Genomic DNA, 24,116 nt, shown 5'->3' with positions numbered 1-24,116 from the left:
GAATTCATAGTATTACGCAACTCGTCACCAATTTACGTTTTCTAATAAGCAACCCGGTCGTAAGCGTAATTTGTAGTTATGCCTTACCCGAACGAAGAAGCTGCATTAATGATGTCAGTTTTGGGTAGAGCTGGAAGTTTTCGAGCAGCTGAAATAATGTGGCGAAATGAATATCCCGATCATACACCACATTCGCGCAAAGTTTTCAGTCGTTTACAACGTCGAATAATTGTAAAAGGTATCGTTCAGCCGGACCATAATAAGGAAAGGCAAATTCATCGACCAGTTCGTTCAGTAAGAGCACCTGATGTAATTGCATCTGCCTTTGTAACCCCGAATGATTCTTTAAAGCGACGAACAAGAGATAGTGGAATAAGTCGAAGCATGATCAGTCGAATTTTTCGTGAAAATTCATTCCATCCATATGGAATGTCACTTCACCAGGCCATGACATTGAACGATCATAGACAAAGACTGATATTCTGTAATTGGATTACTCAACAATTACCTAATTTCCATAGAAGTATCTTATTTTCTGATGAATGCACCTTTAAAAGTGACGGCGAAATAAACACACATAATTTTCGTTATTAGGCACAAGAGAATCCACATTGGTATCGAGAAATGGATCATCAACGTATCTGGAAAGTCAATGTTTGGTGCGGAATTGTTGATACGCATATCGTGGGACCATTTTTCTTTCAAGAGAATTTAAACCGTTTTTTATACGCCGATTTACTCGAAAATGAACTTCCACGTTTACTTGAAGATATTCCACTCCAATTACGTCTAAATATGTGGTTTCAACAGGATGGATGTCCCGCCCACACGTCTGTCATTGCTCGTCATCAACTGAACCGCATATTTCGCGGCCGATGGATAGGTAAACATGGTCCACATAATTGGCCACCACGATCACCGGACCTTACAATTTTAGATTATTATTTGTGGGGATGAATAAAAGACCTTGTATACCGCGAACGACCTACGACTGCAAAAGATATGAAAAACAGAATTCGACAAGCCATTCAGTCTCTAGATACTGACGAAATTCGTCGGGCGACGGATGATTTCCAAAGTAGGGTAACAGCCTGTATAAATGCACGTGGTGGACATTTCGAACATCGAGACTGAACAACATGCGTATGCACAAAGGTGACGGCAAGGGGAACCACCTTATGAAAGCACCCCGACAAAGGTGACGGCAAGGGGAACCACCTTATGAAAACACCCCGACAAAGGTGACGGCAAGGGGAACCACCTTAAAAAAGCACCCCGACAAAGGTGACGGCAAGGGGAACCACCTTAAAAAAGCACCCCGACAAAGGTGACGGCAAGGGGAACCACCTTATGAAAGCACCCCGATAAGGTGTAAGTCCGATCTTGTGACCTCCACGTAGTACACCTTGGGTAACGCTAATACAGGCGGCACCGATTATTTCGTTTTTACATTTTAAAAATTTTACTTTGACCTTCATTTATGCCCAAGGTCGATCTGAAGGTCGAATTCAAGATCACCATCAGATAGATCCCTCGAAATCATGCAAATTTTGTCTGAGCCATTTTTTTGTACAAGCACATCCCTACGTTTTAAAAGGGTGGGACGGGTGCTTTGGAATAACTCAACCTCCACGTGACCTCTAAGGATATTTTTGACCTTGACTTGATAACGTATTCGAACGTGAAATTTTCCGCTCTTTTCATTTCTAAAGTCAAAAATAAGGGTATTCATTTAAAAAACGCTACTTTGACCTTCATTTATGCCCAAGGTCGATCTTAAGGTCGAATTCAAGGTCACCATCAGATAGATCCCTCGAAATCATGCAAATTTCGTCTGAGCCATTTTTTTGTACAAGCACATCCCTACGTTTTAAAAGGGTGGGACGGGTGGTCTGAAACACCCGGTATATAAAGAGACATAGCTAAACGAGAGCAATGATATTAGAATTATGTTTAAATATGTACGCAGTAAAGACAGATCTATGCTCTAAATTACTTGTGCGAGACGATAGAGTGAAAATGCAACATATTTTTTGTTTCAATAAATACAATTAACACAATATAAAGAAAAGTTTTCATATTGCTCTTTCCAAAATATGCATGTCTTTTTATATTAGATAAGATTGTCGGTAACATAACTATAAGTGTCGGTAATGTACCGACACTTTTAGTTATGTTAAAATGAGGACGCCTACTCGTCGGAGTTCGGCTGCGACTCCGACATCCCCTTAAGCTCGCGTAATTTATTTGAGTGTTAGCCTCTCGTGGTTGTCGATATCCGTTTTTGTGTCTGTCGCATATTGGATTATTGAAGTCTCACATAATCAATTGGCTTTCTCTAAAACCCCTCCCCTCTACCATTAGGCGAGCTAGTCGGCCCGTGGCGAAGCAGGCTATCATTTTTCGCGTTCTTTGACGTTTCGTAGAAAACTGATGCGTGAAAGACCGCATCTGGCGCATCTCAACTTACCGATATATCGAAACGGCCTCCGCTCCGCCGCGGCTCGCCCCAGAACGCCCTCCCTATTCCTCAGAGCCCGAGTATATTAATTTTGCTATTTTTTTTGACGGCGTTTTCGCTCCTCCGCGCACGCTCCCCTCCAACACCACGAGGAGTGTTGCGAATAATTTAAATTGAAGAAACGTCGCAAAAATTTGGCGCCCAACGTGGGGCCACGTCGCCAACAAAACAAAAATCTAGCATCTCAAAAAAGGGCACGTGTTGAGAAGGAGAAAGTTCGGGGAGCTTATGCGAGATATATTATTTGTCGAGTCATTTCAAAGTCACTCTTCTTTTGTCGTATGTTCGTTTCTTTTGTAATTAATGCTTTCGTTCGAAAATTTCTTTTGCCGACCTTTACGTATTTGTTGTCGACCTTCGATTGAACAATAACGGCCTTATCTTGTGTTATTGAGCTGTCGACGTGTATTATCGCGGTGATCAGACCACATCTTGCTGAGTTCGAGCTTATTTATTTTGTTTCGGGTTTTTCTCTCTGTATCGTATGAGTCAAGGAGGACCCAGAGGACGACTGGATCTTCGTGTTAAGTCGCGAACAATTATTGGAAGAATTACAGCGGCGTAAACTTTCAACGGAAGAAAGTTATTCAATTCAGATCGCGCGTTTGCTGCGTCGCGTACGCAATGATCGAAAATTTAATACGGACAAAATGTCGGAAGGAACTTTTAGCAGTCCCCACGGATGCGATGGCTCGACCTGATAGCCCGATGGATCAGGCGAGATTCCGCGTACCCTTTGGCTCTCGCGATACTCCGCGCTCGAGAGAACGAGATTTTTCGCGCGAAAACACTGGGAATTCCGCGATGACGGCATATAATGTCATGCGAAAGTGGAATTTAAAATTCTCGGGTACACGAGGGGAAGATGCGGAAACCTTTTTACTTCGAATTGAGGAAAGTCGCGAGTTAGTTCCCGTATCCGACGAAGACATTTTGCATTGCTTGCCGTTCTTTCTAACCGGTATAGCACTTTATTGGTTCCGTAGTAAACGCGATCGGCTGTCGAATTGGAACGCTTTTAAAAATGCGTGGAGAACACGATTCGGGGACCCAGATTTTCAATTTGCTCTTCGCGAAGAAATTATGCGAAGAACTCAAGGGGAACATGAGTCTGTCGCTGATTTTTTGTCTTCGAGCTATATTCGATCGGTTGTCGCCACCTTGGACTGAATCGGAGCAAGTAAGCAGCGCCTTTCGGAATTTATTACCGCGCTTACAACAGTCCATCCGTCGAAATGAGGTGGGAAACTTAGACGCTTTAGAAGATTTGGCGACTCGCGTAGAAGCTAATTATTTGCTGTCGCAACGTTATCGGGCACCTCCGACTCCGGAGAAGTCATTGTTTCCGGATCTCGCGTACCATACACCGCATAATACGAAACAGCCCTTGCGAGGCTGGGAAACTCTTGCCGCGTTGAGTACATCTGAGGCGGAATCAGAGTCAAAGTTAAATTCGCGAAAGGAGAGGAGAAACAAAAATCGCGCAGCTCGAGCCGCGACCGGGACGGAGGCCATACAAGAGGCTTCGTCGTCATCAAGGGCGACAGCCGTAGATTCGACAGCTTCGCGTAATTCCACGCGAAAATGTTAGAATTGTGAGAGTGTCGGTCACATCTCGCGAAATTGTAAAGCCGCTCCGCGAATGCACTGTTATCGTTGCGGTCGAGCGGAAGTAACGTTACGAACGTGTCCCGACTGTTCGGGAAAAGAGTAAGGGAGTCGAATAATGGGGGGGGACCTGACTCCTATTCAACCCCAACCCCCTTTTCGTGTCATTAATTGTTCTCGTGAATTTTCGTTCAGTGCTTTTGGTTGTCGTGACATTCCGTCAATGTTATTTATTCGTGTTAATTTATTAGGAAATGAGATTAGCGCTCTGGTGGATTGTGGTTCGACTCTCACTTTTTCAGGATCTAATGTTGTCCCATTGGTGAATAGTTTGAAGATAAAATTTCGAAAATCGGATGACCGACGAGTAGTTACGGCAACCGGCCAAACGACACGCATTAGGGGGGAGATGGATCTTCCTTTCACGTTACATGATAGGACTAATTCTTTAAGAGCGTATGCTTTGCCGTCGTTAGCAATGCATACTAGGACTTGATTTTTTGAGCTTATTTGGTATGATAGTAAATTTTTCACGCCAAGATTTTTTGAGCTTATTTGGTATGATAGTAAATTTTTCACGCCAAGAATGGTACTTTGAAGATGAACCAGCCAAGGTGTATCGTTTCGAGAATCAGCCAATAAATTCAGTTTGTCATGTAAATTTAGTTGAGAATTCTGTTAGTCGCGAATCAAGTGATTCTTCCGTGTCCGGAAGCGCCTATGTAGCGGAACCGAAGCCGGATAACAGCCCGCAAGAAAGTAGTCTGGCGATCGCCAAAACAACCCGTGCTCGCAAAACCAAACGAGTTTGGCTGTCGAAATCTAATCCGTTTGTTTGCTGCGGTTTAAATGAGCTGTCGTCGCGCGAAAGTCAAAAATTAGCTAAATTCTTGAAGGATCATATAGTAGGCGATCCGGATAAACCGGGAGCGATCAATTTAACCGAACACAAAATTGATGTCGGCGGGCATACTCCAATTGAACAACGGTATTATCCCGTTTCGCCAAAAATTCAGGAAGCGATCTACGCGGAAGTCGATAAAATGTTAGCGGCAGGAATTATCGAACCATCTAAAAGCGAATGGTCTAGCCCGATCGTAATGATAAAGAAACCTAATGGCAGCTATCGATTTTGTCTAGATTTTAGGAAATTAAACAGCGTTTCGAAAAAGGATGCGTATCCGCTACCTTATATGAACGCAATTCTCGATAAATTACGATCCGCGAATTATATTTCAACTATTGATCTAAGCCAAGCATATTTCCAGATCCGCTTGAAAGAAATAGTCGAGAATTAACGGCATTTACGGTACTGGGAAAAGGGTTGTTTCATTTCACCCGCATGCCGTATGGTCTTACCGGTGCCCCCGCGACCTTTGATCGATTACTTGATTGGCTTATAGGCCCCGAAATGGAACTGCATGCTTTCGCTTACTTAGATGATATCGTTGTCGTAACGCGTACTCTTGAAGAACATCTGACTTGGCTAAAACACGTATTAGATCGAATTAGAGAGGCGGACCTTACGATAAATCCTGAAAAGAGTGAATTCTGTCGGTCTCAGGTAAAATATCTTGGATTTCTAATCCAGAAGGGCTTATAAAGTAGACCCTGACAAGACCGCGCCGATTGTCGAATATCCGCTACCGAAAAGTATCAAACAGTTACGATGTTTTATAGGGATGGCGTTTTGGTATCGCCGATTTATATCGCAGTGTGCTACGCGTTTAGAACCGCTAACTTGTCTCCTCCGGAAGAATTTCTCTTGGGAGTGGGGGGATGAACAAAAATCTGCATTTGAATCGGTTAAATCGTGCATTACGTCGCCGCCTACGCTGTCGTGTCCGAACTTCGAGCTACCGTTTACTCTACAAATGGATGTGAGTTCGGTTAGTCTAGGAGCGGTATTAACACAAGAATCGGAGGGCGTGGAACATGTAATCGCGTTCGCGAATAGAGCGCTGTCGGAAGCCGAAAAGAAATACTCTACGACCGAGCAGGAATATTTGGCTGTCGTCTGATCGATTAAAAAGTTCAGACCGTATCTCGAGGGATATAATTTTAAAGTCATTACGGATCATAGTAGCTTACGATGGCTACATAATTTAATGAATCCTACTGGTCGATTAGCGCGATGGGCTTTAGAATTATTAGAGTACGATTACACGATCGAGCATCGGAAAGGAGCATTACATCATGTTCCTGACGCATTATCGCGTATGTATGAGACTACCGAGAAATTATGTGCTGTCGCAATTACCGGAGACGCTTGGTACGACGCATTCGAGACATGGAGAACGAGCCGCGTAAAAATTCCGGTTGGAAAATTAAAAACGACCAACTTTATTTCCGAAAGCCGAATGCAAGTATCGCAAGTTGTCGACGATCTCGAGCAGTGGAAGCTAGTACTTCCTAAGTAGCGCGCGCGAACGTTATTAGAGAGGCTCACGATGTTCCGCAATCAGGTCATTTAGGAATCGAGAAGACTTATCAGCGAGTAGCGACGCGTTATTTCTGGCTGCGTATGGTTAAGGAGATCGCCAATTATGTTCGATATTGTGACGTCTGTCAGAGGACGAAGGTAGAACAAAATGTGCCGATGGGTTTAATGGCACGCCGAGCTGTCGAAACTCCGTGGACGGTAGTAGCAACGGATATTATGGGTCCTTTTCGGCCGAGTAAAAGCGGTAACGCGTACATTTTGGTAATACAAGATCTATTTACCAAATGGATGGAATATAGCCCACTTCGAAAAGCGACGGGCAAAAAGATCTGCGAGCTCTTAAACGAGTTGATCGTGAATCGTTGGGGCGCGCCGCGAATATTCTTGACAGATAACGGCACTGAATTTATCAATCGCGAATTGCAGGCATTTGCAGAAGAGCATGGCATAGTTCATACCACCGTGCCTCCGTACCATCCTCAGGTGAATCTGGTAGAACGCGTTAATAGAGTACTTAAAACGATCATCGCGAATGGGATATGCACTTGGCTGAGTTCAGATTCGCATATAATACGGCGTACCATACTTCTTTGCAAGCTACTCCGGCGTTCTTAAATTTTGGCAGAGAACCTCAGCCGGTTAACACCGTGCGTGGGAGGAACGAACCAGCTGTCGAAATCGCGGAAACAAATCCCGAGAGTTGGAAAGAGCGCATGGAAAGAATACAGGCTTTGCGAAATTGGGTGGTAGAAAACTTGGAGGCTGCGCATAATAAACAGGCGCATTACTATAATTTGCGAAGACGAAATCATCGTTTTGCGATTGGCGAGCAAGTTCTGAAGCGGCAGCATGTGTTGTCATCAGCCGCTCAGAATATTTCGACAAAATTAGCGACTAAGTATCACGGTCCGTTTAGTATCGCGAAAATGTTGTCGCCGGTAGTGTATGAATTGCATAATAGCGCTCAGAGATCGATAGGCAAAGTACATATTAAGGACTTAAAATCGTATAATGCTCCACCGGACCCTCCAGACGTTTAAAATTGGATATTTGCGTTTGAGCAACACCACTTTTAGTGAATCAGATCGCGAACGTCGCACGGGACGACCCGCGACAAACGAGACCGCGGGCCCCAGTGAGAGACGACATCGCGAATCAAATTCGTGAAAGGCAGATGACAGATCGCACCTCGTTTGGATTAGTGAAACGTTTCGGTAATTTTTTTTTATGTTACAATTTGTGTTCGTGTCTTCCTCGGCTCCGGGGACTTTGGTCGCCCGAACGTGTGCGAGCAGATGAAGATAACGTCCGATTAGTGGCCATGGGTGACCGAAGCCGATATGTTCTCTCCTGGCATAGGGGGGTGTGACGTTGCCGTCCTGTCGCGCGTCCATCCGCCCCGATAATTTTAACGGGGCGCGGGCCGAGCGGCCGCGCCAGAAGCGAGAGACTTTGCGAGAACATTATCGGACTCCCCGGAGAGACGAGCGAACTTATCTTATATTACGCATTTGTTAATTTTATTTGTCTTTTTATATTGAGTGAATTTCGGGCAACTCGCCGGAGAAGATCCGGAGGGCGAGAGGTGCATCGAGGAATTTCTGAAGGCGACCTGCGACCTGGCGACAGCAAACGGCGGAAGAAATAGAGCCCGAAAAATCGAGCCGCAGGACGCCGAGGGGTAACATCACCTTTTATTTAATAATGGAGAAGGAGGTCCGACCTGAGCCACCCTCTGAGAGGAGAGAGAGAGAGAGAGAGAGCAACAGCAGAACCTCTACCGGGCCATGAAGAATGGGCCCGCGACAGCAATTTCAATTTGAGGCCGTTTCGCGCCAAGCGCCAAAATACCTCGCATCATGCGAGGCGCTCTTGCCAGGATCTCTCGTGTGCCGCGATTTGATTGGCCGCGGGGCTGCGCACCCCTCTACGCGGTTATTGATGCAGCTATCGACCCTGGATAGAGAGATCCAGGGATCACTCTGGTGCGGGCGCTCGATTAAACTAATCGCAGTAAAAGTAGTCCATTGTCGTTGTATTGTACCGTCTGTCGCCATAGTGAGGAAGGAAAGGACGACGCCGAGGACCATCCCCAGCGAGGAGGAACGAGGTATCGGTGAGGTTGCTCATCTTTTTCTTTGTGAACCACATACGCGATTCGGTCCGCCGGCCGTTCTGCCGTCGTCGCCATTTTCGTGTTTCGCGACCGTTCAGACTCTGTGCCGAGCCGTCGATATTTTGTGAAATTTCGAGTAATCGGAGGCAAGCGACCGAGGAAAAGCGGACAATCGTATTGTAGGCATTAATTGATAAGGCAACGTTCGTTTCTCTTCGGGTTTCGAGTGTTCGGGGTGTTCAATACGCGTAGCTATCGACCGCGTGCGCGAAGAATCGCGAAAAGCATACACCGCCCGTGCTGTCGTATCACTGTCATTGCCGCGTGGAATATTCCCGCAAAGTATCTCGGGGCGATTTTTGTGTCTGATTGCGTGGATGTCGTCATCTGTTGTTAAGTGTGCGTGTGAGCGTCTATTGTATTATATCATATTGTGTGCGTTAGAGTATTTGCGTCTTCGTCGCGCTTATTACGCCGGTGAATAGAGCGTAGTAAGTAATAATTTGCGTTTGTTGAATGTGTCGCGGTGCGAAATAATCGCAAAAGTACGACCGAGAGTGAAATCTGAGCTGCTTGCGCGGAAGAAAGAGGCGAAACGTCGGGAGAGAAAGATCTCCGGCCGCCGTCGGCTATCGAATATCGAACATATCGCTCGCATACGAGATCCGTCTTCGCAAAGTTATTAATTATTTTCGATCTATGGTTAATTATGCTGTCGAACTATTGGGCTGTCGATTAGAATTGCGAACTGGGAAATAGTGAGGAAAAGTCCGTAACGATAAGACGTCGATTTGGCTGCCGAAATTACGATACGTTTTAGTGAATATTATTCGCGAATATTTCTATGTCGGAAAATCCACTGTATTCTGAGAAGTATCGTTGAGTCCGGCGAACTCCGGCCATAAAAACGGGCTCGGAGAAACAACAGGATTGCCTTAGCGCTCTCTTTTCGGTTGTCGATTTCGAGCGAACATTTGATTTGAATAACTTCGTATTATTTGTGCCATGATTGATTGGATTTTATATTTCGTTTTTTTTCATCGTGTTAAATTTATTGTGAACATTCGTTGCTACTTTATTTTGTTATTCAACTTTATATTTCTTTTATATTATTTTCTTAATAATAAACTTGTTATATTTCTTTGTTATGCTCGCGTAATTTATTTGAGTGTTAGCCTGTCGTGGTTGTCGATATCCGTTTTTGTGTCTGTCGCATATTGGATTATTGAAGTCTCACATAATCAATTAGCTTTCTCTAAAACCCCTCCCCTCTACCATTAGGCGAGCTAGTCGGCCCGTGGCGAGGCAGGCTATCATTTTTCGCGTTCTTTGACGTTTTGTGGAAAACTGATGCGTGAAAGACCGCATCTGGCGCCCAACTTACCAAGATATCGAAACAGCCTCCGCTCCGCCGCGGCTCGCGTGAGAACGTCCTCCCTATTCCTCAGAGCCCGAGTATATTAATTTTGCTATTTTTTTTGACGGCGTTTTCGCTCCCCCGCGCACGCTCCCCTCCAACACCTCGAGGAGTGTTGCGAATAATTTAAATTGAAGAAACGTCGCAACCAATATCCGACAAGTAAAGTATTCTCTCTTCTTTTTCTATCTTCAAAAGCCAATTTATTAATAGTAAGATATACTGGCCAAAGACTTATTTTTGATGATTTACAAACTGATATGCCGTCAGTATACCATGTGAAAGAAATATTGTTACGATCACGAAGAAATCCATTGTTAAACCATTCTTGATATAACTGTCTATCATAAATATTCGTTATACTTCCAAGAAATTGCATTGGACGTTCAAATCGACTTTGAAGTTTATCATAAAATGAAGGCCTTGCATACATTTCTCTTAACTGATTTATGCAAGATAGCTCGATAAAATAGGCGTTATTTTTTTGACGACACAATGGACGAATATCATTCATTGATCTTAATTCTCGATTACAAATTGTATAATAATAATAATGTCTAACAGCATCAGCCTCACTTAAACGAAAAAATTTTTTAAATTTATATAAACTGTTTTTTCTTAAATTTCGAAAAGGGCAATGAAATTTGATAACTGTAATAATGTCGACAGTAGATGACATCGTAAGATTATGATGTAAAAGAAGAGATAAAATTAGGGACATACTATCACCGACAGTTATTTCAGCGCCATGATATAATGGTTCATTTCGGTCATCATCGTTAATGACGTTGTTAAGATCATTATCAATATTTTCATGGTCGATATTATAAGTATTATCATAAATATCCGAATCATCACTTTCCTCAAAAGTTGAATTCGTATCATCCAGATCATTAGTAGAATCATAAGTCCTAAAATCGTATCTGATATTAGTATCTACTCTTTCTTGTGAACTACTTAAATTACATTTATTTTTATAAATAATAAAGGTTTTTATTTTTATACAGTAAATGCGTTTTTAAATAAATATATATACTATAGTGTGTGTGTGTGTGTGTGTGTGTGTGTGTGTGTGTGTGTGTGTGTGTGTGTGTGTGTGTGTAGACATCACATATTCTAAGTTTTTATCTTATTTGTTACTTATTATTTTATTATTATAATAAATTTGCATACCCATATTCGTTTTCAATTTCATTATTTTCAGAAAATTGTACTCTCTCATGTACGTCTTCTATTTCGTATTGATTGCTGAATATTGAAAAATATTTCTGATTAGTTAGAATTTCCTCTTTGTTTTATAAAATATTTTTATAAATATTTATCAAGATTATTAATAAGTTGTCAAATAAAATAACTACTTTCGATTATTTAATGCAAATTGAGCATTTTCCTGGTCGGGTAGAATATCAAAATTTCTATTTCCCAGAATAACCTTTAATCGAACGTCTTGCTGTTTCTTGCAAACTTGTTCAAGTGATTTGTGCGACATCATTTATTCAGAATCATTCATTCAATCAATCATTTATTTAGAATTTACAATATGATCAAAAATTAAATTTTTGTCTTTCGGAAGAAAAACTAAATACCGAAATTATCTCTTTTTAGAAAGCGAGACGAGAAGGTTGGATGAAAATAATATACCTGATATCGATATTAATCTTGCAATGATAGAAAAAGAAAAAAAGAAAATCTATCATGTATCAGGTAACTTCTAGTTTCGCAATCAAAAAAGAGACACTCGACAGTTGTCGTCATTTCCCTCATTATATTTAATAGTTTTTCCGAATAGTTCGTCCATTAATAAAGTATTAATGGAACATTAATAAATACGTGTACTTTAAATAAGTGTGTGATTAAGTATGATTATGCCGAAGCACAAGAAATTTGCATTAATTTGGTGGCTGGAAACCAAAGAAAAAGATGTAATTAATGTATCGATTGTTTCCAAAAAATCCAGACACGTTAATGAAATAGTGAAATTAACGTGGAAAGATTATAAAACTCAGAAAAAAACAAAGGCTGAGGCAAAAATTCTTCCATAAGCGGTAAGTTACATTTTTCTGTGTGTGTTAAGAATAACTATTTTTTTATATCAACAAAATAAAAAAATATTACTAAGTGTTGATTTTTATCATAGATAACGAAGATAAACTGCATAAGTTAATTGTAACTACTAGTGGTACCATTCATGATTTATCCCAAAAAATTTTCTCCACCGATATAATAGAAGAGAAGAATGCTGGAAAAATATGTAAAAAAGTAACAGAAAATATAAGAAAATCCAACAAGAGGCAAATTGAAGAAAAGATAGCAAATGGTCCGCACATTTTATCGAATATAACAATTATACCTAACATGCATTCATCATTATCATTCAGCACTATCATCATCACAGTCTCTTCCTCGCAATTTACATCCTCAATCAACATCAATTTTTTCAAATGAAGCCAACAACATCATCATTTTCATGCTTTTCAACTCCATATCATAAAAATCAATCATCTAATAATTTACAAGATACAACACACAGACATTCACTTCAATTAAAGAAAAGACAAATGCAGTACACTTAAATCAAGAATCATCAAACGTATATCAAAACAGTACATTGAATAAATATCAAGATAGTGCATCATCATCCTCACAATCCTCTTCTCACAATCAGTTTTCACTAATAAATAAATCAGATACAACATCATCATTTTCTTGCTCTTCATCGACTATTATTTCATCAACAAAAACCAAAACGCATATATCAAAACAACACAGATTCATCATCAGATTCATCATCAGATTCTGATTCATCTTCACAAAATTCACGAGAAAGTGAACAGAATAATGTTGGAAAAGGAATATGTTAAGGATTGTAACGCTAGATGGAGGTGCAGAGCGCGAAAAAAAAAAATAAGGAGAGATGGCAAGATAGCGAGAGTGCATGTGCACGCGAGAACAATGTTACGCAAAAATATATGTGAGTGTTAAATAAATTTGATTGTGAAGTAAGACAGCAGTTATTAAGCGTCCTATAACAAATTGGCGCCCAACGTGGGGCAACGAACCGAATCCGAGAAAGAGAGTTTGTATCGAAATTAGGTGAAAAGGAACAAAAATCGAGAAGTCGAGCACGTAGCGAGCGTCGCAGCTACGAAAGAAAGACACGAAAACGACGTATAAAACGAACAATAGTGAACGTATTACAATCGTTCGGTAACAAATATTGTAACGAGTGTAGTGCACATGTACATATCGCATCGATGATATTCGCATAGAGGAACGAGTATATTGGATACTCACGCGTCGAAAGAGACAAAAGGATACGGCGTGGCGGTAGACGACGCGCAATCGAAGCATAACCTCAAAAAAAACGAGAATTAGGCATTGGCGTGGGACGACACGCACATTCAATTGCATAACCTCAACAACAGAAGAATCGACGCAGCATTGGACGGCGCGTAGAACTTCGATGATACAAGATAACGGTAAATATCAGATAAGTGAGTCGCTCATCCTCTCCTTCGCTCATCCTCTCATCTTTCTCTTATTCAAATAAATAAAGAAAAATGGAATCTAAGCAGTTGAGAATAAAACGCGGTCAATTGAAAGCGCAACTTACTCGTATTCAGACATTTTTCAGAACAACAGATGAGCCAACAGTAGCTGAAGCACGAGTACGATTAGAAAAATTAAAAGAATTATTGGGATAAATTTGAAGAACTTCAGAGTTCTCTCGAGAGCATACAGGAAAACTTAACCGAGGAGGAGGAGTTGCAGGAAGCTCAAAGCGACAGTGAGGCTGAACGTGCAGCGTTCGAAGTAATGTATTACGACGTGGCGGCGAAGACTCACGGTATAATAGACAGAGCCAATAGGACACGAGAACATTAGAATTGAATCAAGGTAACAATCGTCAGAACGAAAGGAATTATGTAAGAAGAACCAAGCCCAAGCTGCCGGAAATAAAACTCCCTGAATTTCGCGGAGAATACACGAAATGGATGTTTTTCAAGAATAATTTCGAATCGACAATTCATAACGATAAGGATCTCTCGCCGGTGCAAAAGTATCAATATCTGATATGGGTGCTTCAAGGTGAAGCTCGACAAGTAATTCAAGGTTTTAAAATTTCAGATGAAAACTATGAGAGTGCATGGAAATGGCTCAAGGATACCTATGACAATGAGATGATCATAATCGAGACACATCTCGACGAATTGTTAAAATTTCCGAATATCACGAAGGAAAATAAAGCTGAATCAATCCGACAATTTATTTGGCATATTCAGACACACGTCAAATCGCTTGAAGCGTTGCAATAGCCCGTATTTGAATGGGAGACAATCATAATACATCTGGCAAAGAAAAAACTCGATTTCACAGAGCAGCGAGATTGGCAGAACATTGTTAAAGGTAAAACACCCCATAATATGCCAGGACTAGACGAATTTATCAAGTTTTTGACGGAATGTTGTCACATGCTCAGAGTCTTGAACAACTCGAAGGAGAAGCCTGCAGCGCAAAGGCAACAGCAGCAAAAAAAGAGTGAGAAAAAGATTTCTCTTGCTTCGACATCATCGAGTTGTAAGATTTGCAACGGAGATCATCCAGTATACAAATGCGATGAGTTGCTCAAAACCGCAACATCGGAAAGATTTAAATTGGTTAGAGAGAAGCAACTCTGCGTAAATTGTCTCAACCCAGGGCATTATGCAAAAAATTGCAAAGCATCATCGTGTAAAAAATGTCAAGGCAAGCACAACACTATTCTACACAGAGAAACGAAAACATCGTCGCATGAGAACGAAAATACGGAAACGTCAGTAGTGACAATTTGCTCAGAGAATTTATCGACAAAAGCCATACCCACAGAAGTTTCGAGAGATGAGGAGAAAGTAGGAGTATACTACACTTAAAGACCAGCGTCCCGTGTGGTACTATCAACAGCTCGAGTATATGTACAAGATGAAGAGGGCAACCAACAGATTTGCAGGGCATTACTTGATCCCGGATCACAATCAAATCTAATAACAGATAAAATGATACGAAAACTTAAGTTGTCATGCCGATCAGAAGACCGAGATATCTGCGGCGTCAGTCAGTCGAGAACAAGAATACGAAAGGTCGCGCAAGTAAGGCTTGCGTCGATGCACAATGACTTTGCGACAATATTCGAGTGTCTCGTCTTACCATCGATAACAGAAGATTTATCGCAAAAAAGGATCGAAATGAATAGCATCACGTTACCGAAGAATATTTCTCTGGCAGACCCTATTTTCCAGGAATCAGGATCGATTGATCTATTGATTGGCGCAGAATTATATTGGAAAATACTTCTAGGCGCACCGTGAAATCGTATAAACGGGCAACCTGCGTTGCAAAATACAAAGCTTGGCTGGATAGTAGGAGGTTCTCTAAACGACGATGAAGCTAATTCTTCGTCGTCTTGTCTGCACGTGTCGGATCAAATATTGAGTGAACAAGTCGAGCGGTTTTGGAAACAAGAAACGATTCCTGTCAATATACGAAAGAAGACATAGAATGCGAGACAAAGTTTATCGAAACTACAAGACGAGACGAGATAGGAAGGTTTCTTGTTTGTTTGTCAGTACGCATGAGCGTGAAATTAGGCAATTCGAAAGATTCGGCATATCGGCAATTTATTGCGCTAGAACGACGATTGAGTAAAGATTCGACGTGAAGGGCGAGCTACGTGGATTTCATGCAAGACTACGAGCAACAAGGACACATGTCAGCGGTGACGAATGGAAACGCACTCGAATCGGAGTCATATTATCTGCCACATCAAGCTGTAGTGCGACTTGATAGTGTGACAACGAAGCTTCGAGTTGTATTCGATGCATCAGCCAAAAGGAGTACGGGGAATTCGCTAAACGATAAATTAATGGCAGGCCCAAATTTACAGAAGGAATTAATAAACATTATACTCCGTTTTAGGACGCACGAATACGTTTTAACCGCAGATGTGGCGGCTATGTTCAGACAGATCCGTGTGGACAAGCGAGATCGAGTATTACAGCGAATACACTGGAGAGAAGATTCGAGTCAACCAGTACAAGTTTTTGAGCTGAACACAGTAACATATGGAACAGCATGCGCTCCATATTTGGCGATGCGTTGTCTTCAACAGTTGGCGAGGGAGCACCTTGTCGATTTGCCAGAAGCTGCGCATGCCATTAAGGAAGATTGTTACATGGATGATATTTTAACGGGATCGAGAAGACTCGACGATGCAATTAAGTTGCAAAAGAATATCTCACAAATTCTCATGAAGGGGCAATTTCCTCTTCGTAAATGGAGGTCAAACGACCCACGAATACTTTGGCATCTTTCAGATAAGGTTAGAACCGATACCTTGTTACTCATCGACGACGATGGGGCTTTAAAAACATTGGGCTTATTGTGGAACTCGGCATCAGATTGTCTACAGTATAGCATCAAGATATCAAACTCACAAACGATAACTAAACGGATGTTAATAAAATTCTTATAAGAGTAGCAGGTATTGAGTACACAATAAAAATTAATCACAATTTAGGCAAAGATTACTGCTACGGCAAAGGTGTCCTAAGCAAATAAAGATTTAAGAAAAAAATAAATTAAACTTAAAACTTTAGTAGTTAATATTCATGTTTATAATATATTGACATATTAACATGTACAATTTCGTGTTCGCAAACGTTTCGTCCTATTCCAGGACCTTTTCAATGCTGATAGTTAAGATTAAAGACAAAATTACATAAAAAAGTAAAAAGTTTTTTAAAAAATTCGGTCGCTCGCAAAAGATCATAACAACAATACAATAATAATAAGGTCAGAGCAATTCGAACGCAAACAAAACAACGCAAGAAGTCGTTACATTATAAAAAGAAGAAAAAAAAAAAATGTTCATTTAATTTTGAATGTTCATTTAAAATTTCATTTAATGTTGGAAGAAAACGAATGTAATGATTTAAAATTTGATTTACAATTAAGAATTCGAAAAGGAAGACGGTGCGGCTGTCTACGTGCATGCACGATGTCTATGTTACTCACCTTCCAAAAAAACACAGGGATCGCAACGTGTGAGATGCGGTGCAAAAGCTGTGGCAAGCAAGCATAGGGCAGAGATGCTGCATACTCATTAAGCCTTGCACGGTGTATAAAATCCATCAAATTTCCCTTCAAATTTTTTACAAAAAAAGGAGTAGAATCTGAAAAAATTAAGCTGAAAAGAGCAACACATTCACATGCAAACATGTAGAAGCCAGAGAAAATAAGTGTATAACTCCATACAGACAAAGAATCATTTAATGCCAAATAGAATTGAAATGTCAAATGTTTGACGTACTATACAATCGTAGAGGGATATATCGGCAGAAAAGTTAAATTGAAAATTTTATAAATCAAAGCTTTTATTAGTATTAATGAAGCCAAAGTATCGAAAATTTAATGCAAAGGAAATTATGCAGTAAGAAAGGTTGAGATGAAAATTTAATTAATCATAGCTATTTTTAGTATAAATGAAACAAAAATTATTGTAACGTTAGGCGTACGTGATTATTTGTCCGTTGGAAACCAAAAAGCAAATAAAGGGAATAAACATCGTAGAGTCACAAAGAGTAAGAAAAGATAAAATTAATAGAAAATATTTAGAGAAGCTCCAAGAAAATACGTACAGGTGTTCGAAAGCCAAAAATTAATAATGTTAATGCAAATGGTGGCACTTCAAATTAAATAAAGTTTGAGACGTAGAGACAGCGTGTGTTTCATGTGGGATCTCGCTGCGTACTGAAATTACGCGTTATCGAATGTACGGCATACCAAAGGTAGGGGGGAAGGGAGGGGTGGGCAAAAGAAATACAGGAAAGGATAAATAGATAATGTGAAATGAATTTAGCAAGCTCAGGGCCGCAGCTCCGACTTTAATGATTTTATAATCGGGAGATAAATCTTATCAAATTTTTCGGTGTCTTTATGCACATTCAAGCTGTTGTCTTGTCTTATAATGTGAATCATTTCAGAAATTGTCCTTCTTTTGAAAGAAGATTCACGATCAAGAACAATCACCTCATTCCAATCGAACTCATGTCCTTCCAGTCTGTGGAGGGAAACAACTGATAATTGTTCTGTAGAGCCATTAATGTTAGACCGATGTTCTTTCATACGAGTCTTCAATTGTCTGCCGGTCTGTCCAACGTAAGATGCCGTGCAGTCACGGCAATGGATCCTATAGATCACGTTGGAAAGATTCTCCTTTGGAAGTTGGTCTTTATGTGTTTTGATGAAGCAGTTCAGTTTATTCGGTACAGCATAGGCGAGAGACTTATTTAAGTTCTTCGCTACATCTTTAAAGTGCTCAGAGACTCCCTTAATGTATGGGATGATAAAAAACGATTTGGAGGTGTCCGAAGTTGGAGGAAGTGGAGGAGCAAGATTGTTATGGATAAGAGATTTAATTCTGTTAATGATGGTAGAAAAAATGAAATTGATGGGATAACAATTATCCAGGAGCAGATCAATTATCAGCTTAAAATTTTTTTCATGGAAACGCGGGTTAGACAGTTTAAAGATTTTGTCCGTAAGACCAATTATGACGCCTTTTTTATGCGCTTGCGGATGTTGAGAGAGAAAGTTTAAAAATCTCCCAGAGAACGTAGGCTTCATATACCAATCAAACTCAATATGATGGTCTTCAATAATGATAGTGACATCTAAAAAATTGAGACGGTCATTCTCAGGAATTTCTATAGTGAAATTAAGCCTCTGATGGAAGGAGTTAAAGACTTCCATGATAAGATTAAAGGAGGAAGAGGGAGCAATCAAAGCAATGTCGTCCACATATCGAAAATAAAAAGGGAGATGAAAAGGTAGTTGTGACATGGCTTGTTCCTCAAGATCTTGTAAGACTAGATCTGCACAAACGGGGGAGAGGGGGGAACCCATAGGTGTCCCAAAAATTTGCTTGTATATTTTCCCATTGAATTTGAAAAAAGTAGAGTTCAGTACCAGCTTAAGACCGATAGAGAATTCCAAGAGCGGGATCTTGATTTTTTTCTCCAGATGATGCCAACGTTTTGTCACACTGTGAATGATCAAGTCTGTAGGAACGTTGGTGAACAATGAAACAACATCTAATGAAGCTAATTTGAGACTGTCATCGACGTGAAAATAATTAATTTTATCTACTAGCTCATAACTATTGGCAATATGACTATTGGAAGGAGGAAGATTTTCATGAAGGCAATTGTGTAGGAAAGAGGCGAATCTATGGAGAGGACTGTTTATGGACGACACTATGATTCTTAAGGGGAAGCCAGATTTGTGGATCTTTGGTAACCCATAAGCTCTAGGTAGCACCCCGTCACTGGTGTAAAGAGAACGTTTTGTTACAGCTGATATGTAATTATTTCGTTGCCACCGTTTCAGAATATCATTGAGCTCTCTACATATTTTTGACATAGGATCCTTGTTAATAACAATATAAGTGTCAGTATCATCAAGTAATTCATTCATTTTCGTGACATATACGTTCTTGTCAAGCGCCACGCTGGCATTGCCTTTATCAGCTCGTGTTATAATTATGTCTGGATGATCAGCCAAGAAAGTTTTACATGTGTTATTCAATCTCAAAAATGACTCATCAATTCGAGGTAAAGATTTCGATTTATTTTTTAAATGATTCTCTAAACACTGAGCAGTGTGATTTCTTATCTGTTGAGAAATGTCACAATCAAGCCTCGACATGCTGCACTCAATATATTTAATAAAATCAAAAATTAAACGGGGAGAAGATCTAGGTGCTGGTAAGCTGAATTTTTCTCCCAATTGTAAAAGACACTGTACTTCGTGAGGAATGTCAACGGAAGACAAATTAATGAACCACTTCTTATTCACATTGTTGAGTACATGGAAAGAGGAATTCAAGCAAGGAGAATTGGGAGAAGGTTTAATCAAGATATTGTGAGGGAAAGCTAGAGGAGCAGAAGTAGTAGAGAATACGTAATCTTTTTTGACATGTTTTGTGCCAGTGGAGGTAGTTGATTGTGCTCTGAAATCATTTCTGCAATTGTTAGTGTTGGAGTCCGAGGCGAGACTGTAGAAATATGAAAAGGAAAGAGCAGAGGTCTTAACCTCGTGTTTCTTGGTGATCATCCAGTTGAGCTTCCTATGTAACCTACATCTCTCATTGTAAGCAATAAATTGAAAAAATCTTGATTGTCTGTCAAAATAATTGTCAAGAAAATATGAAGGAATACAATTAAACGCTGCCTTCGAGAGACGCAACACACAATGGCGTAGATGGTATAATGATCTAAACGCATCCGCAATTTCCAAGTTCAAAACGTGCCAAGCTGTTCTAAGCCTGATAGTGTTAAAATTGTGTATTGACCTCTTGTTGTAAAAACTAATTCCGTCGTTAAGCCCGTGCAAGAGGTGTGGTGGAAGCACCTTGAATTCTTTGCACTTTCTCAAAAAATTGATTCTCTCTTTAACCTTAATAATATGCATGTGATTGCGCGACCAATCTCTAATAATATTCCTGGGGGTAACCCCAAACAACGACTTAATTAGATTAAAAAAACCATATGGAAATGAACGCATCTTGTGCCGGCGTAATATTAATAAAATTCTTATAAGAGTAGCAGGTATTGAGTACACAATAAAAATTAATCACAATTTAGGCAAAGATTACTGCTACGGCAAAGGTGTCCTAAGCAAATAAAGATTTAAGAAAAAAATAAATTAAACTTAAAACTTTAGTAGTTAATATTCATGTTTATAATATATTGACATATTAACATGTACAATTTCGTGTTCGCAAACGTTTCGTCCTATTCCAGGACCTTTTCAATGCTGATAGTTAAGATTAAAGACAAAATTACATAAAAAAGTAAAAAGTTTTTTAAAAAATTCGGTCGCTCGCAAAAGATCATAACAACAATACAATAATAATAAGGTCAGAGCAATTCGAACGCAAACAAAACAACGCAAGAAGTCGTTACATTATAAAAAGAAGAAAAAAAAAAATGTTCATTTAATTTTGAATGTTCATTTAAAATTTCATTTAATGTTGGAAGAAAACGAATGTAATGATTTAAAATTTGATTTACAATTAAGAATTCGAAAAGGAAGACGGTGCGGCTGTCTACGTGCATGCACGATGTCTATGTTACTCACCTTCCAAAAAAACACAGGGATCGCAACGTGTGAGATGCGGTGCAAAAGCTGTGGCAAGCAAGCATAGGGCAGAGATGCTGCATACTCATTAAGCCTTGCACGGTGTATAAAATCCATCAAATTTCCCTTCAAATTTTTTACAAAAAAAGGAGTAGAATCTGAAAAAATTAAGCTGAAAAGAGCAACACATTCACATGCAAACATGTAGAAGCCAGAGAAAATAAGTGTATAACTCCATACAGACAAAGAATCATTTAATGCCAAATAGAATTGAAATGTCAAATGTTTGACGTACTATACAATCGTAGAGGGATATATCGGCAGAAAAGTTAAATTGAAAATTTTATAAATCAAAGCTTTTATTAGTATTAATGAAGCCAAAGTATCGAAAATTTAATGCAAAGGAAATTATGCAGTAAGAAAGGTTGAGATGAAAATTTAATTAATCATAGCTATTTTTAGTATAAATGAAACAAAAATTATTGTAACGTTAGGCGTACGTGATTATTTGTCCGTTGGAAACCAAAAAGCAAATAAAGGGAATAAACATCGTAGAGTCACAAAGAGTAAGAAAAGATAAAATTAATAGAAAATATTTAGAGAAGCTCCAAGAAAATACGTACAGGTGTTCGAAAGCCAAAAATTAATAATGTTAATGCAAATGGTGGCACTTCAAATTAAATAAAGTTTGAGACGTAGAGACAGCGTGTGTTTCATGTGGGATCTCGCTGCGTACTGAAATTACGCGTTATCGAATGTACGGCATACCAAAGGTAGGGGGGAAGGGAGGGGTGGGCAAAAGAAATACAGGAAAGGATAAATAGATAATGTGAAATGAATTTAGCAAGCTCAGGGCCGCAGCTCCGACTTTAATGATTTTATAATCGGGAGATAAATCTTATCAAATTTTTCGGTGTCTTTATGCACATTCAAGCTGTTGTCTTGTCTTATAATGTGAATCATTTCAGAAATTGTCCTTCTTTTGAAAGAAGATTCACGATCAAGAACAATCACCTCATTCCAATCGAACTCATGTCCTTCCAGTCTGTGGAGGGAAACAACTGATAATTGTTCTGTAGAGCCATTAATGTTAGACCGATGTTCTTTCATACGAGTCTTCAATTGTCTGCCGGTCTGTCCAACGTAAGATGCCGTGCAGTCACGGCAATGGATCCTATAGATCACGTTGGAAAGATTCTCCTTTGGAAGTTGGTCTTTATGTGTTTTGATGAAGCAGTTCAGTTTATTCGGTACAGCATAGGCGAGAGACTTATTTAAGTTCTTCGCTACATCTTTAAAGTGCTCAGAGACTCCCTTAATGTATGGGATGATAAAAAACGATTTGGAGGTGTCCGAAGTTGGAGGAAGTGGAGGAGCAAGATTGTTATGGATAAGAGATTTAATTCTGTTAATGATGGTAGAAAAAATGAAATTGATGGGATAACAATTATCCAGGAGCAGATCAATTATCAGCTTAAAATTTTTTTCATGGAAACGCGGGTTAGACAGTTTAAAGATTTTGTCCGTAAGACCAATTATGACGCCTTTTTTATGCGCTTGCGGATGTTGAGAGAGAAAGTTTAAAAATCTCCCAGAGAACGTAGGCTTCATATACCAATCAAACTCAATATGATGGTCTTCAATAATGATAGTGACATCTAAAAAATTGAGACGGTCATTCTCAGGAATTTCTATAGTGAAATTAAGCCTCTGATGGAAGGAGTTAAAGACTTCCATGATAAGATTAAAGGAGGAAGAGGGAGCAATCAAAAGCAATGTCGTCCACATATCGAAAATAAAAAGGGAGATGAAAAGGTAGTTGTGACATGGCTTGTTCCTCAAGATCTTGTAAGACTAGATCTGCACAAACGGGGGAGAGGGGGGAACCCATAGGTGTCCCAAAAATTTGCTTGTATATTTTCCCATTGAATTTGAAAAAAGTAGAGTTCAGTACCAGCTTAAGACCGATAGAGAATTCCAAGAGCGGGATCTTGATTTTTTTCTCCAGATGATGCCAACGTTTTGTCACACTGTGAATGATCAAGTCTGTAGGAACGTTGGTGAACAATGAAACAACATCTAATGAAGCTAATTTGAGACTGTCATCGACGTGAAAATAATTAATTTTATCTACTAGCTCATAACTATTGGCAATATGACTATTGGAAGGAGGAAGATTTTCATGAAGGCAATTGTGTAGGAAAGAGGCGAATCTATGGAGAGGACTGTTTATGGACGACACTATGATTCTTAAGGGGAAGCCAGATTTGTGGATCTTTGGTAACCCATAAGCTCTAGGTAGCACCCCGTCACTGGTGTAAAGAGAACGTTTTGTTACAGCTGATATGTAATTATTTCGTTGCCACCGTTTCAGAATATCATTGAGCTCTCTACATATTTTTGACATAGGATCCTTGTTAATAACAATATAAGTGTCAGTATCATCAAGTAATTCATTCATTTTCGTGACATATACGTTCTTGTCAAGCGCCACGCTGGCATTGCCTTTATCAGCTCGTGTTATAATTATGTCTGGATGATCAGCCAAGAAAGTTTTACATGTGTTATTCAATCTCAAAAATGACTCATCAATTCGAGGTAAAGATTTCGATTTATTTTTTAAATGATTCTCTAAACCACTGGAGCAGTGTGATTTCTTATCTGTTGAGAAATGTCACAATCAAGCCTCGACATGCTGCACTCAATATATTTAATAAAATCAAAAATTAAACGGGGAGAAGATCTAGGTGCTGGTAAGCTGAATTTTTCTCCCAATTGTAAAAGACACTGTACTTCGTGAGGAATGTCAACGGAAGACAAATTAATGAACCACTTA

The 24,116-nt window shown here is 39.7% G+C and overlaps 3 protein-coding genes across 3 annotated transcripts; 2 read left to right on the top strand and 1 right to left on the bottom strand.

Moving 5' to 3' along the window:
- The first annotated feature begins 13,665 nt into the window (after window positions 1–13,665).
- Window positions 13,666–14,421, top strand: LOC112639865. Its single transcript, XM_025415032.1, has 3 exons — window positions 13,666–13,773; window positions 13,826–13,952; window positions 14,003–14,421. Exons 1-3 carry the CDS (start codon window positions 13,666–13,668, stop codon window positions 14,419–14,421), a joined length of 654 nt encoding a protein of 217 aa, XP_025270817.1.
- Window positions 14,422–14,529: 108 nt separating this feature from the next.
- On the top strand, window positions 14,530–15,015 carry LOC112639861. Its single transcript, XM_025415028.1, has one exon. It carries the CDS (start codon window positions 14,530–14,532, stop codon window positions 15,013–15,015), a length of 486 nt encoding a protein of 161 aa, XP_025270813.1.
- Window positions 15,016–18,004: 2,989 nt separating this feature from the next.
- Window positions 18,005–20,254, bottom strand: LOC112639854. Its single transcript, XM_025415023.1, has one exon. The coding sequence runs from the start codon at window positions 20,252–20,254 to the stop codon at window positions 18,005–18,007; it is 2,250 nt and encodes a 749-aa protein (XP_025270808.1).
- Between the last annotated feature and the right edge of the window lie 3,862 nt (window positions 20,255–24,116).

The sequence above is a fragment of the Camponotus floridanus genome, unplaced genomic scaffold, assembly GCF_003227725.1.
Source record: "Camponotus floridanus strain SB8 unplaced genomic scaffold, Cflo_v7.5 scaffold114, whole genome shotgun sequence".
Taxonomy (NCBI): Eukaryota; Metazoa; Arthropoda; class Insecta; order Hymenoptera; family Formicidae; genus Camponotus; species Camponotus floridanus.
Note: the sequence above shows the minus strand (reverse complement) of the source record. Positions and strands in the feature narration are given on the sequence as shown.

Bases quoted from the DNA above. Each gene is read 5' to 3' on its own strand.
- LOC112639865 (XM_025415032.1), top strand. From the start codon at position 13,666: ATGGAATCTAAGCAGTTGAGAATAAAACGCGGTCAATTGAAAGCGCAA. The intron at 13,774-13,825 runs GTACGATTAGAA...GAAGAACTTCAG, and splicing joins CAACAGTAGCTGAAGCACGA to AGTTCTCTCGAGAGCATACA. The intron at 13,953-14,002 runs GTATAATAGACA...AATTGAATCAAG, and splicing joins CGTGGCGGCGAAGACTCACG to GTAACAATCGTCAGAACGAA.
- LOC112639861 (XM_025415028.1), top strand. From the start codon at position 14,530: ATGCCAGGACTAGACGAATTTATCAAGTTTTTGACGGAATGTTGTCAC.
- LOC112639854 (XM_025415023.1), bottom strand. From the start codon at position 20,254: ATGATCACCAAGAAACACGAGGTTAAGACCTCTGCTCTTTCCTTTTCA.